This window comes from Stegostoma tigrinum, chromosome 23 (assembly GCF_030684315.1).
Source record: "Stegostoma tigrinum isolate sSteTig4 chromosome 23, sSteTig4.hap1, whole genome shotgun sequence".
Taxonomy (NCBI): domain Eukaryota; kingdom Metazoa; phylum Chordata; class Chondrichthyes; order Orectolobiformes; family Stegostomatidae; genus Stegostoma; species Stegostoma tigrinum.
Window position 1 is genome coordinate 31,711,772 of NC_081376.1, and position 13,031 is coordinate 31,724,802.

The 13,031-nt window shown below is 39.5% G+C and overlaps 1 protein-coding gene across 2 annotated transcripts in view; it reads right to left on the bottom strand.

The window, feature by feature from the left end:
• The window catches only part of rab11fip3 (RAB11 family interacting protein 3 (class II)), a 94,018-nt gene that overhangs the window by 58,020 nt on the left and 22,967 nt on the right, over positions 1-13,031 (bottom strand). For both annotated transcript variants that reach the window (XM_048552239.2, XM_048552238.2), the window contains exon 2: positions 12,701-12,794. In XM_048552239.2, coding sequence (XP_048408196.1) covers positions 12,701-12,794 — 94 coding nt within the window. The remainder of the gene's footprint in view (positions 1-12,700; positions 12,795-13,031) is intronic.

The following is a 13,031-nucleotide window of genomic DNA, read 5'->3' on the forward strand; positions in this document are numbered from 1 at the left end:
ACTATACAGGGGAGTTAAATCTAGAGGAATAGACAGAAAATTAAAAACAAAAGTGTGTTGAAGCCAAAAGGTCAACCTTGATCTGTACAAAAGGCATATCAAGTTTAAAGAGCCCAGAATATCTCATTTAGGTTGAAATTTGATACGCTTTTACAATGCTAGGGGTAGGAAATACAATTATGAGGCAAATGCAAAAGTCATCAAAACACAAATGTCAAGGAGCTAACAGGCATCTTGAATTATGAAAAGCAGTGGTCTTGGTAAAGACAAATCAAGTCACTTAAAACAAAGAAGAAATCAGTTAATACTAAGAGAAAGAAACGTCCCTATAAAGAGACAGTCCCTAGAGCACTGAATACTTTGCCACTATGAGTGGTTTAGGCAGGCACCACTGCCACCTTGAAATAGAAAGCTAGACTCTCAAAACATCTTCGGTGAAATTATCTTAAATTGCAAGTATTTTAGAGCACCATCCCATTTCATATTTTTCCCCATGCTATCCATTCTGTTCATCCCACATTGCTCCTCCTCCAGTGCCATCACCAATTCCACACCTCCCATGCTGTCCATACTCATCCCCATACCGGTCGCCAGTGTAACTGCATTGCGCTCTACTTAGTTCTGCTTTATTCCCCCAACCCCACTCATCCTGCTATAAACCACTGGCAGAGCCCAATGACATGCTCCAATCCTCCACACAACTCCTTTATTGGGCATTGCACTGAATGATTTTGATAGCATAAACTGCATAACCAAACAACTGACCAAGACAAGCACAGACAATAAAATGCACATTGTAGATTTTATGCAGAGGGCCATTACGAGAAGAAAGAATGGAAATATTTGATTTCCTTAAGCAAAAGAACTGGTACAGGCACAATTAACAAAAGTAGTATAGAGAATCAGTCAGGAGATTGAGAGGAAAAAAAAACTGTCCAAGGAAACTACTGAACTGGAACAAAAACAAGATCTGGAAAATCATTTGGCCACAAAGGATTTAAAAGAGGCTGCTGAAAACCACTCGTGACTTCTCAAGTTCCAAAATTGATCCATCTCCCAGCTACGTCATCTCTTGGCTTAGAAATCACCAAAAAGTCTTTCCAACTGCACTCCCTCCCTTTGTGTGGAAACAAATGACTAGGTTTGAGTGTTGACATCCTGTGGCTGCTAGAGGGAAGGGTTTGTGCAAAAGTATTGTTGCTTATAGCAATGCTCAAAATTAAGATTCAGATAAAAGAAAGAGAAATTGGTCTGCTTGTGGCTATGCCTTTTCACTTCACCCTCCCCACCAGCACCGTGTTCAAATTCAGCTGGAGAAATTTTAAAAGCTTAGTCTGGGGGGAAAAAAATCAAGGAGAAAACTCAGGCATGTGCAACATTGTACTAGCATGCAGAAACCAAACCTGGTACTGTAATGTAAAACAGAATTTAAGTTTCTAACAGGCAGATTTCAGAAAAGGGCACTTCACCACAAAGTCATACTAATAACAGATATATTCCTAGCTTTTACAAAGCTCAAGTCACTTCTAATGAAGCACTTCTAAATGTGGCTGACAAATACATCATGTACTCGAAGATGTGATACACAAGTTCTTCCCAGTATTGCACACGAAAACATCTGTTTTGTAGCAGTTTGATCAACGTGGGACCCAATCCTGCAGGTTAGAAAAATGATTCTTTTAAATACTTCCTTTACGTTCACCCCATGGTATCCTTCCTCAGTACAAGACCCTCACAATTTAGTTTGATATCCAGGACAATACAAGAGAACTTTTTAAAATTCTATCCACCCCAGGGGATTATGTAGAAAAACTTCTGTACTATATATCAATAGGCACACAAAAATCTGTGGTTTCATGTAGTATATGCCAGCAGTGGAAAGATCAGAGGTCAGGATTAATGCAAGGTTAAATATGGAAGGAAAATCATGTTAACCAGCTAGGTTAGCCTGCATACCTCATATCATATTGCTTTAATTCAAGATTATTACAATTACATAGCTCTTCACTGAGGCTTTCCAATGTCTGGTTAATGTTTTGTAACTACAAGCTCAATGGAAATTTTTTAAAATCACAGCCTTTCTCAAAGACAACTTCAGGCCTGCCCACATCCAAACATTTTCTCAAACCTCTGCTCACTTCTTGACAGTTGAGACAAATTCAACATAGCAGCTGAGACAATACAACATTCTTTACAGTGATTCTTGGGAGGACAGCAGTCATACAAAAAAGATAACTAAAGTAGGCCTACATAATCCAGAATTGACATAATCACATTTCACAGTGGCAGCAGTACATACTATACACAAGACTCATTGTATCAACTTGCAAGGTTTCCTTTGACAGAGTCTTCCAAACCCATGACCCACTACCCCTACAAACACTAGGGCAGCAGATGCACAAGAACACCATTTGCAAGCTCGTCTTTAAGTTAGATAAACAGTCCTGGCTTAGAACTATTCTGCCATACATTACTGTACCAAAATCTTTGAACTAGGATTCAAAACAAAATGGGTCAATTTGCCTTTGAAAGTCCCCTTTTGGGAGAAGTTGGGGGGGGGGGGGGGGGGGGGGAAGAGAGAGAATTGAAACTAAAAAGGAGTAATGCTTCTTTAGATACAAACAAACAATGCTCCTTTAGATTTAATAGATTTAATACTTTAAAGTGAGAAGATGCTCAAAATGGAAATCATTTTCAGTTGTCACATTTTAACTTGGGAACTCCCATCATAGCCCATCTAAAAAAGGTTTAATTATTCACCTAAATTAGGTCAGTACACATTCATAATCCCAACATCTGAATCAATGTCCTAAAGTGGCATTTACAAAATGATGCATCATAACTCCCTGACAACAGAAATTTAGACATGAAGAAAAAAAGTCACAAAGAACATGCCTTGGTTTAATATGAGCACATTGAAATACAATTGTCACTCCTTCGGTCCATCCAGATTGCCTCATTAAAGTGCAGAATAATCATATATGAGTGCACATAAACTTGAGACAGAAAAATAATCCACAAATGGGAGGCATTTACAAATTAAAATCATTCATTGGCTTGGTATTACCAAAATAAAATTTGTATCGGTTCTCTTATTGCACAGTTGGATCTTTGGAAACCGGTACATTAAAATGGCCGCTAACAGAAACGTTAAGACACAAGTATGCAGGAAAGAGGCTCGAATTAGTGGAGCAAGGTCAGAGAGCTAATGAGTGTCAATTATTTTCAATTTTTCTTATAAAAAAACACATCTGTTGCAGATCAAAAGACTTGCCAAATAAGTTATCAAAAAATTAAATTTAAGATGTTGTTAATGAGTATTCAATCTTTAGGTAAGATGCACAAAAACCAAAGAACATCAAAATATTCAACACATACAGAAGACAACATTCTGCATCATGTAATTGAGGTATTATGTGAGAATGAAAGAAGGAAGGAATCTCGAAACCAAAGCATAGTCAGAAAATTTATCCTCGCAGATCAAAGAATGACAGCTACCCGTAGCTACTTGCTTCCGAATGTCAGTCTTTTTTCAGGCAAGATGAATTGCAGTGGTTCAAGGACACAGTGTACCACTTGAGGGGGCAATTCAGGATAGAAAATAAATGCTGGCCTCATGAGCAATGCCCACATCTTGGTAAAAAGAATGAAAGGAAACCAATATATCTTTTGAATATTAAAAGGTATAGAGGGATTATGGAAATAGGATGGGGAAATGTGCCAGTTCAGTTATGACATGACGACATGACTGAATTGTGGAGAAAGCTTTGCAGGATTGGCGGGGGGGCGGGGGGAAGAAGAGAATGGTTTAACAGCCACACTCTGAATTCATTCTTCTCATACATGCCTGTAGGAGATTTGTGTTGCACCGTTCTGAGATGTTGGGGCGACTGCTTCTCCAATCTTCAGGTGTACTCCACCTCCAAGCCCTCTAGAAACCTACATATTGAGGTTACACTTGTCCCTTACTGGCAGCATGTAGCTTCACTCAACACCTTCTAACATCTGTGCAATGTAGTGGGAGGATGGATTTAATGGAGTAATAAACACAGATATTGGGATTTACAAACTATAGGATGTGAAGATTGAATACAGAAGACGTGATCCAAAAACAGTAAAACTCTAAATTAATGATTTTACTCAATTTTGCCTTTTCAGTTTTCATTTACCATAACTTCTATTTTGATCTTCAGGTGGCCCTGCATTTTGAGCAACTTTGTTAAAATTTATGCAAGACACTTTCCAGGGAAACACAATAGAACTTTTAGACTAATCTTATTACATGTTAGTTGAAAAGACTTAATGATATCACTTCTTCCCCAACCTCTCCCACAAAATATTCCGTAGTCTCACAGGCACCACAATAGACTGGAATTTATTTAGGCAGCTAGACTTACAATGCAGCATAAAGCCCTTGGCTATACCACACTATTAAGATGCACAATAGCCTGAATGCTAACTTTGTAATCAGCCTCCCACAGTACACACTACTTTGAATTTTCGAAACAGATTAGTTTCTTAATGACTACATCCACAACTGAAAGAAAATTACCTCTAAACCGCATAACAAAAACTTTGGTACAGTAATAGCTTTTCATTTCAACACTTTGGTATTTCATTGCCTTCTCTTTTCACATAACCAGCACCTGAATAACAGGAATGCAGAACTGAACAAAATAATTCAAAAACTCACGCAAGGTTAGTATTCTCAACGTGTGGGTCAAGAGCTATCAAATCTTCATGCCAGTCACAAAACAAGTGAATGAGGAAGGGGGGAAAAATAGAAGAGGGGAAGGAGAAGGAAAATATTCAGTGACTAGGTTATTTTGTAGTGAGTTTTAAGTGTATAATTTGAAGACTGCAATTTATCTTGCCTGTTTATACTGAGCATCCAAAATTGACACTGCTGTATATTATTGTCCTTTTTTTTGCCACCATCCCCAATACACTAGCTTTTCTTTACCTTCCCTTGATAGGATACGGCTGAAGAAGTGCAATTGCAGAAACTTCTATTTTGGTAAATACTATAATCAGACCTCTGGTTATTCATATCCCTGTGAAATGTTGTTAGCACTCTAACCCTCTTCGTTTGCATCGAGTGTTTACTAGGCTCTGCATAAACACTTACAGCAAGATTTTAAAAAGTATTCTGTTGAATTCCTGTCAGGCACTAGTGCCAATGATCATTCCCACTTCTGGTGGGGTACGACTTCTGCAATGGGTATGCCACCTGTAGGTGCCCCATCATTCCGATTCCTTCACTGTTGCCGTACCAAAATTTTGGACTCCTGCCTTAACAACTGAGTGCACCCTGCATCAAGGGCTGCATTTGCTCACCAGTTTATGGATGGACAATAATGCAAAGCTCACTGTTTTTTTAATTTAAAAAAATCACGTTGACCACTAAGGACAGGATTTCCATTTGTTCCATGGAAGTGATTAAACAAACATTCCAAGGCTTTCTGAAAAACATGGTGCAGAATTTGAAATGCGGTTGATTCTGCATTATATGTGGAATATTTGAGATGATCAAAATGTGAGAATGCCAACTTAGATGAAACATTCTCTGCTCAAATTTGAATACCATGTACATTAAAAGACTGTTTTCCGACTGAGGTTCTAGAATTATAAGCATTCAGCCATGACTTCACTGAATGGCAGAGCAGACTTGTTGAGCCAATGACTTATGGCAAGATGGTGCCTCATCCACTTTCTTCATGCTTTTCTGACTCCTACTGTTTGATAAGCTCTTTTTAAACATTACCCCAGCTAACCGATTGCACTGCATTAACATTCGATCTTTCCTAGACTGTGGGAAATGAGTGCTTCATCAAAAACCATTGACCATTTTGTCCCTTAATTTATTTTAGCATTCCATTTTGCATTAATGAAATTTATGCATTCCTTCGGCATCTTTCTCTTGTGAAATCTTGCTCATTTGATAATATTTTGCTGAATACAAAGAGAGAGTTAAACGTGCCAATTACATCCTTTGTAGGACATTGTATCAATGGTTTACTCTGCCTTGGAAGCACATCATCCACAATACTGCCCAATGTATACAAGGAATGAGCTGGATGTTTTTTTTTGTTGCTAACCCAGAGACCTTTCTACAAGAGAAGAATACCTTTCTCTTGTTAGCAGCCTGTTGCAGGTCCCTGACTTTTTCCAAAATGGTTCTCAAAGCAGCAGGGTCCAATCATATCTGCAACTTGGTCTAGGTTTCCTCGTGTTACATTGGAGTAACATGAAAAGATCACAGCTCCACATACCTACCTTGGGTCCATATCCCTTAATATCTTTGCTTAACAATAAATCTGACAGAAATGTAAATGAAAAACTGATCCAATATCCACTGCCATTTGTAGAAAGTATTCCAAACATCTACCATCCTTTGTGTAGAGATACATTTCCATCTGCTTGTTGCTGGGATGGTTTTCCTAGCGAGTTTTGAGAAGATTTGTAGCTCAGGTTGAGGTTCTGGATGTGAGTTTACTCGCTGAGCTGGAAGGTTAGTTTTCAGACGTTTTGTCACCATTCTAGGTAACATCAGTGAGCCTCCGACGAAGCGCTGGTGTTATGTCCCACTGGTGTTATGTCCCGCTTTCTATTTATCTGGTTAGGTTTCCCTGCTTACAGTACTTGTTGAGAACTTGCCACAAAATTTCACCAGATGCACAAACTATGTCGCTGGGTAGGTTGTGAAAACAGACGATAGAGGACTAAGTCATCTTGAGCTTGCTCTGCCATTCATTAATCACAGCCAGTTGAGTGCAACACTCCAATTTAAAAAAAAAATTCACTCTTGGGAGTCACTGGCTGGCCAGCATTTATTTTCGTGTCTTAAGGTGGTAGCAAACTACTGCAGTCCATGACTGTAGGTTGACCCACAATGCCATTAGGGAAGGAATTCCAGGAATTTGACCCAGGTGACAGTGAAAGAACAGGGATGTGTTTCCAAGTCAAGATGGTGAGCAGCTCAGGAAGGACATACTAGCCCTGGAGCGTGTCCAGCAGAGATTTACACGGATGATCCCTGGAATGGTAGGTTTAACGGATGATGAATGGCTAAGGATTCTGGGATTGTACTCATGAGAGTTTAGAAGGTTGAGGGGAGATCTAATAGAAACTTACAAGATGATGTATGGTTTAGAAGGGGTGGAAGCTAGGAAGTTGTTTCCGTTAGGCGGGGAGACCAGGACCCGTGGGCACAGGCTTAAAATTAGAGGGGGTAAATTTAAAACTGAAATGACATTTCTTCAGCCAGAGAGTGGTGGGCTTGTGGAATTCATTGCCACGGAGAGCAGTGGAGGCCGGGACGTCGGATGCCTTCAAGGCAGAGATCGACAAATTCTTGATCTCAGAAGGAATCAAGGGCTACGGAGTGCAGGGAAGTGGAGTTGAAATGCCCATCAGCCATGATTTAAATGGCAGAGTGGGCTCGATGGGCCAAATGGCCTTACTTCCACTCTTATGTCTTAGGGAATCTGCAGGTGGTGGCGTTCCCAAGAATTGGGCTGGGCTTGATCTTCTAGATGGAAGAGGTTGTGGGTTTAAAAGGTGCTAAGGATCTTTGGTGAATTTCTGCAGTGTACCTTGTACGTTTTACATACTGCTGCCACTGAGTGTCAGTGATTGAGGGAGTGGATGCTGGTGATGTGGTAGCAAATCAAATGGATTTCTTTGTCCTGGATGGTGTTAAACTTTGTATGCTGCTGCAGCTGCATGCATCCAGGCAAGTGGGGACTGCTCCACCACACTCTTGAATTGTGCTTTGTAGACAAGGGACAGGCTTTGGAGAGTCAGGAGGCAAATTACTTGCTGTAGTCTTCCTAGCCTCTGACCTGCTCTGGTAGCCACTGTGATTGTGTGGCTAGTCCAGTTGAATTTCTGGTCAATGGTAATGTCAAGACTGCTGATAGTGGAGGATTCAGTCATGGTAACACCACTGAATGTCAAAGGGTGGAAATTAGATTGCCTGGAATGAGAGTGACAAATGTTACTTGCTACTTGTCAGCCCAAGCCCGAATACTATCCACGTCTTGCTGCATTTGGATATGAACTGCTTCAGTATTACAGGAGTTGCAAATGGTGCTGAAGATTGAGCAGTGACCAACTACATGTGACCTTTTGATGGAGTGATGGTCATTGATAAAGCAGTGGATTCCAATCTTCCCCATATCCTTTGATGTCTTTGGCCACAAGAGTGGGATCTAGCTCCTCCTTGAAAACAATGTTTTTGCCTCAACCAATTTGTGGTTGTGAATTCCAAAGGTTCACTCCTTTCTGGGTGAAGGAATTTCTCATGTCCTAAAAAGGTATACCTGTCACCCTTAAACTATGACCCCTGGTTCTAGACTCCTCCACTAGAAGGGAAATCTTTCCTGCATTTAACCTTTCCAGTCATAGTTATAGACATGTACAGCATGGTAACAGACCCTTCAGTCCAACATGTCCATGCTGACCAGATACCATTGATAAATCTAGTCCCATTTGCATTTGGCCCATATCCTTCTAAACTCCTCTCATTCATATGCTCATCCAGACACCTTCTAAAAATGCTGTAATCGTACTAGTCTCCACTATTTATTTTGGCAGCTCATTCCATACATGCACCACCCTCTGTATGAAAAAGAAAGAGAGTTGTCCCTTCGGTCCCTTTTAAGTTATTCCCCTCTCAGCCTAAACCTACACAGTCTCGGTTTGTAACTTCCCCACCCCAGGGAAAAGACCTGTCTATTTACCTATTGATGCTCATGGTTTTATAAACCTCTGTAAAAGGTCACCACTCAGCTTCCAATACTGCAGATAAAAATAGCCCTAGTCCGGTTAGGATTTCACAAGTTTCTAAGATGCCCACGTCCTTCCCCACCATTCTTCCAAATTCCAGTAAATACAATTCTGACTGACTCAATATCTCCTCACTTTTCAGTCCTGCCACCCCAAGAATCAATTTGTTAAACCAAGAATATCCTTCCTTAAAAGAAAACCAAAACTGTAAACAATATCCCAGGTGTAGCCTCACCAACTCCCTGTATAATTATTTCAGCAAGACATCCTCATTCCTGTACTCAAATCCTCCCACTATGAAGGTCAACACAATCTGTGTGCATACTTTCAGTGACTGGTGCACCAGTCACATCCAGGTCACACTGGATGTCTCAATTTCCAGTCAAATTATAACCTGCCTTTCTGTTTTTGCTACTAAAGTGGATAATCTCACATTTATCCACATTATAATGTATCTGCCCACCTCTGCAGCCTAACCAAATCACACTGCAACATTAATATTCTTCTCAGCTCACCTTTCCACCCAGCTTCGTCTCATTGACAAATTTTATGATATAATATTAAATTCCTACAATCAAAAATCAGTGTGAATGGGTCTTCAGGCTACTACTGCAGCCACTATTATGGCAGGTTGGAGTTCTAGACTGTGTGGAGGTCTTGCTCTAAAAAGATCAATATGTAGCTAAACTCCCGGATCTTAGTTTGCTCTATTAAAAATAATTCCTAAGTACATACACACATAATACAGAGATCTAAGTTAGGTCTTCTTCACTGGCATCTCAGATCTAATCATTGTCGTCGCAACAGTGACAGCTTTTATTTTCATTCACAGGAGTTAACCCTCTATTTTGTAAAGTTCAGGTTGTGGTTCAGGAATGGCTTCCTTGCCTTTGCAACTGGTGATGGAAAGAGATTTCAGATTCAAAAACATTAGGAAAAAAAATGTTAAAACTGAAAACAACTCCATCTTCGTGGATATTGTAAGTTCTGATGTATTCCCAATTTGAAACTGTATGCTCTTCCTAGGAGGGAAAATTTATTGTGTCACCAAGTTTGTAGCCTCTAATTTACATTCTTACATACCCCTAAAAACTCTGGAAAGGCTTGCAATCATGGATGTTTTGTCACACTTTTAATCTCAGCCTACCAGCTTTTGATATTGGAAGATGGGCTGGTGATTGTTAAATTTGTTCTGTACCAAATGGACAAATCCTCTGGAAACTCATTCCAATTGAGAGGCAAGATACTTTATAATGTTGAACCTCAAGATTGTTTGTGACCTTTCTGTGAAAGAACAATTGAGTTAGAACCTATGAATGCCATGTATGGCCGTATTAATTCGAGCTTAAGGCTAATTTTGATTAATGATCACTTGATAGATATTTTAGAAAGCATGTAAAATGCAACAATCATCTTATAATTTTGGATCATAAGATCTCTGCAGGGTTGTAACTGCAAAAGGGAGCTCAAACTCACTTGTTCCGATTTCTTCACTGTACACCACGTGACGTTGGTCTTGGGTAGCTTTAATTCCCTACATACCAAATTTTGTACTTGTTAGCAGCCCAAGTAGAAAAGTCAAAAGGTTCATGGTTTTCAAATTGCTCACAAAGGAAGCAAGTTTAAGAGTTCTGTCAGAAATGGTGTATACTGTTGAATTGTATCTTGCCATTTTTAAAATCAACACATTTTATTGATCATGCAATGTAATAAGTAAGTGTTCTCTTCCGGCAAGCTTCAGGGGCACAGATGACTATTATTGCTCAATAAACAAACTGGAGGCTCCTGCCTTACTCTTTAGGCACTTATACCAGATAGATGCAATCTAACAATCAATACCTGAGGAACAGGAATGTTCGAGGTCTAAGACCTCAAACCCTGCATCAAGCTCATGGTCTAAAGAGCAGCTACTATCCTCAAACAGGTTTTCAAAACTTGGACTGTGCAGCAGACAAATTCCAGAAGTTATCACTGGCACTGGTTCTGCAAATTCACTGAAAGGATTGGCATACCAACAGGAGCATCCTCTCCGAGGTCAGTCTCAACAAGGCACTGGTCACACAACCAGCTGCAATAGGCAGGCCACACGAGTCAGGCATTCATGCTACAAGATTCCTAAACAAGTGGTCTACTCTGAGCTCTATAATGGTTAGCAATGACTAGAAGGGCAAAGGAAGCACTACAGGGTTACCACTAAAGCCTCCTGGAACAAATGCAACATCCCCACCATCACATGGGTATCACTTGCTTCAAACAGAGCAGACCCAATACACAAGCATTCACCGAGATTATGGCTAATCCAAATCTTCATGTCAATCGTACTTCTATGATCTACCTCAGTCTACAGAAGGTTCGCAATGTCAGTACAAATTTTCCCTTAGATAAGGGGGATCAAAAAAAACTTCACAATATTATAGGTGTGGTCTAACTAATGCCTTGTTCAGTTTTAGCAAGATAGCCTTCAAAGATATGTACTCCACTCTCCATTGAAGAAAAGGCAAAACATCCATTTGTCTTCTCTAATACTCATTGAACTTAGATGGTAGCTTTTCATGAATTATGCAAAGCACTCCAAAATCTCTATACTGCAGCTTTCTGCAATCTCCATTTAAATTATATTCAGCTCCTTGCTATAAGAAGTTGGTCCATAGGTGTGAATAATGGACCACCCAAACGACCGTGTCCAGAGCAAAGTCAAATGTTTTCAGAAGAACAGCTCTATCCAAAAAAATCCATGGACCAAAAAACAAAAATCAAAAACACCTTTTTGGAGAAATTCACAAAAAAGTTAATAGCAGAGTACTAACAAACAAGGGACACCATAGCAATTTCAAACCAGACATCTGAACAGTGTCCATACACACGAGAGATCACATGATTCAAATCAGATAACACAAACCTTCAATTAGATTACAAAAAACGTTCCAGAGATGAAGATCAAAAGGCCAGCTTACAGCAAACCTCAGTCACAAAAGATAGAGAAATTACTGAAACACTACATAATCCAGAACCAAAAATGCAACTGAGGCAGGAAAGCACGTTTAAAATTAATTTACAGAATGTTGAAATTGAGACAAAATTGAAGAAAATGACCAGGCAGTGAATTCAGTCATATTGCTTTCTTCATCTCCTGCTAAACCAGGACTTTCAGCAACTGGTGTATATGGACACCCACGTCTCATTACACCTGCTCCTTGCTCAGTCTACCTCTACTCAGATAACCTGCCTTCATCTATGGAATTCATTGCCCAGTGAAGTAGTTGATGCTACTTCAGTAAATGTTTTTAAAAGCGAAGGAAGATTTTTTTTTAAAACAATAAAGGAATTAAGGGATGCGGTGAGAATGCAGGTAAGTGGATCTGAGTCCAAGAAAATATCAGCCATGATCTTATTGAATGGTAGAGCAGGCTTGAACAGCCTGCTCCTAGTCCTTATGTTCTTAATTGTTTAAAAAGGAGAAACAAATTTTTTTAAAAATTGTACTACATCACACTCAGCTGAACCAAAACCTATTTGCCTGTTACATGCAGAAAAGTCCCATAGCGACTCCTAAAAGGAGTTATTTTGCCAGTTTCCAGAATTACTGGCACTCAAATCAAACAAGGCTACAGAGGATGGGGGATGGGGAGGGACATAAGGCAAGCAGTTAGAACGTCTATTCAATTAAGAGATGGTCCCAACGCAAACAAAATTATGGGTTTGTGGGATAGTGTACATCAAGAATGGTTAAACATTGATGTCGTATTTAATGATTAATTCCTGTTATTCATTATTAAAAAAGAGAATTCTTTCAGTTTCTTTCAGATTTAAAACGTTAAGTACTCATGCTGAATGAAACAAAACCATTTCAAATAAAGCAATTTCAAAAACATGTAAACCTGCAGGGTTTGTGCATATTACTTTTCCTTACCTCCATTCTTAATAGCAGCAATTCCTCGACAGAAATCATCAAACGCAATGACCCCAAGACCAGCAGGATCTAAATATTTTGTCAATTCCTTTACCTGAAGGGACAAAGAAGAAAGCCCACTATAATACTGGAATATCAAGTAGCAGACCATGAAAAAGACAGACAAACAGCCTTGTTCCTACAACCAAAGATTGTTAGCTGGCAACCGCATGTTGAACACAAGGCCAATTTTTAAAAAAAATCAAAAAGGATTGTTAATCTCTGCAACGCACACAGTTTGATTATTCACAAGACATAGTTTGGATTCACTGGAGAATCAGTAATCTACAGT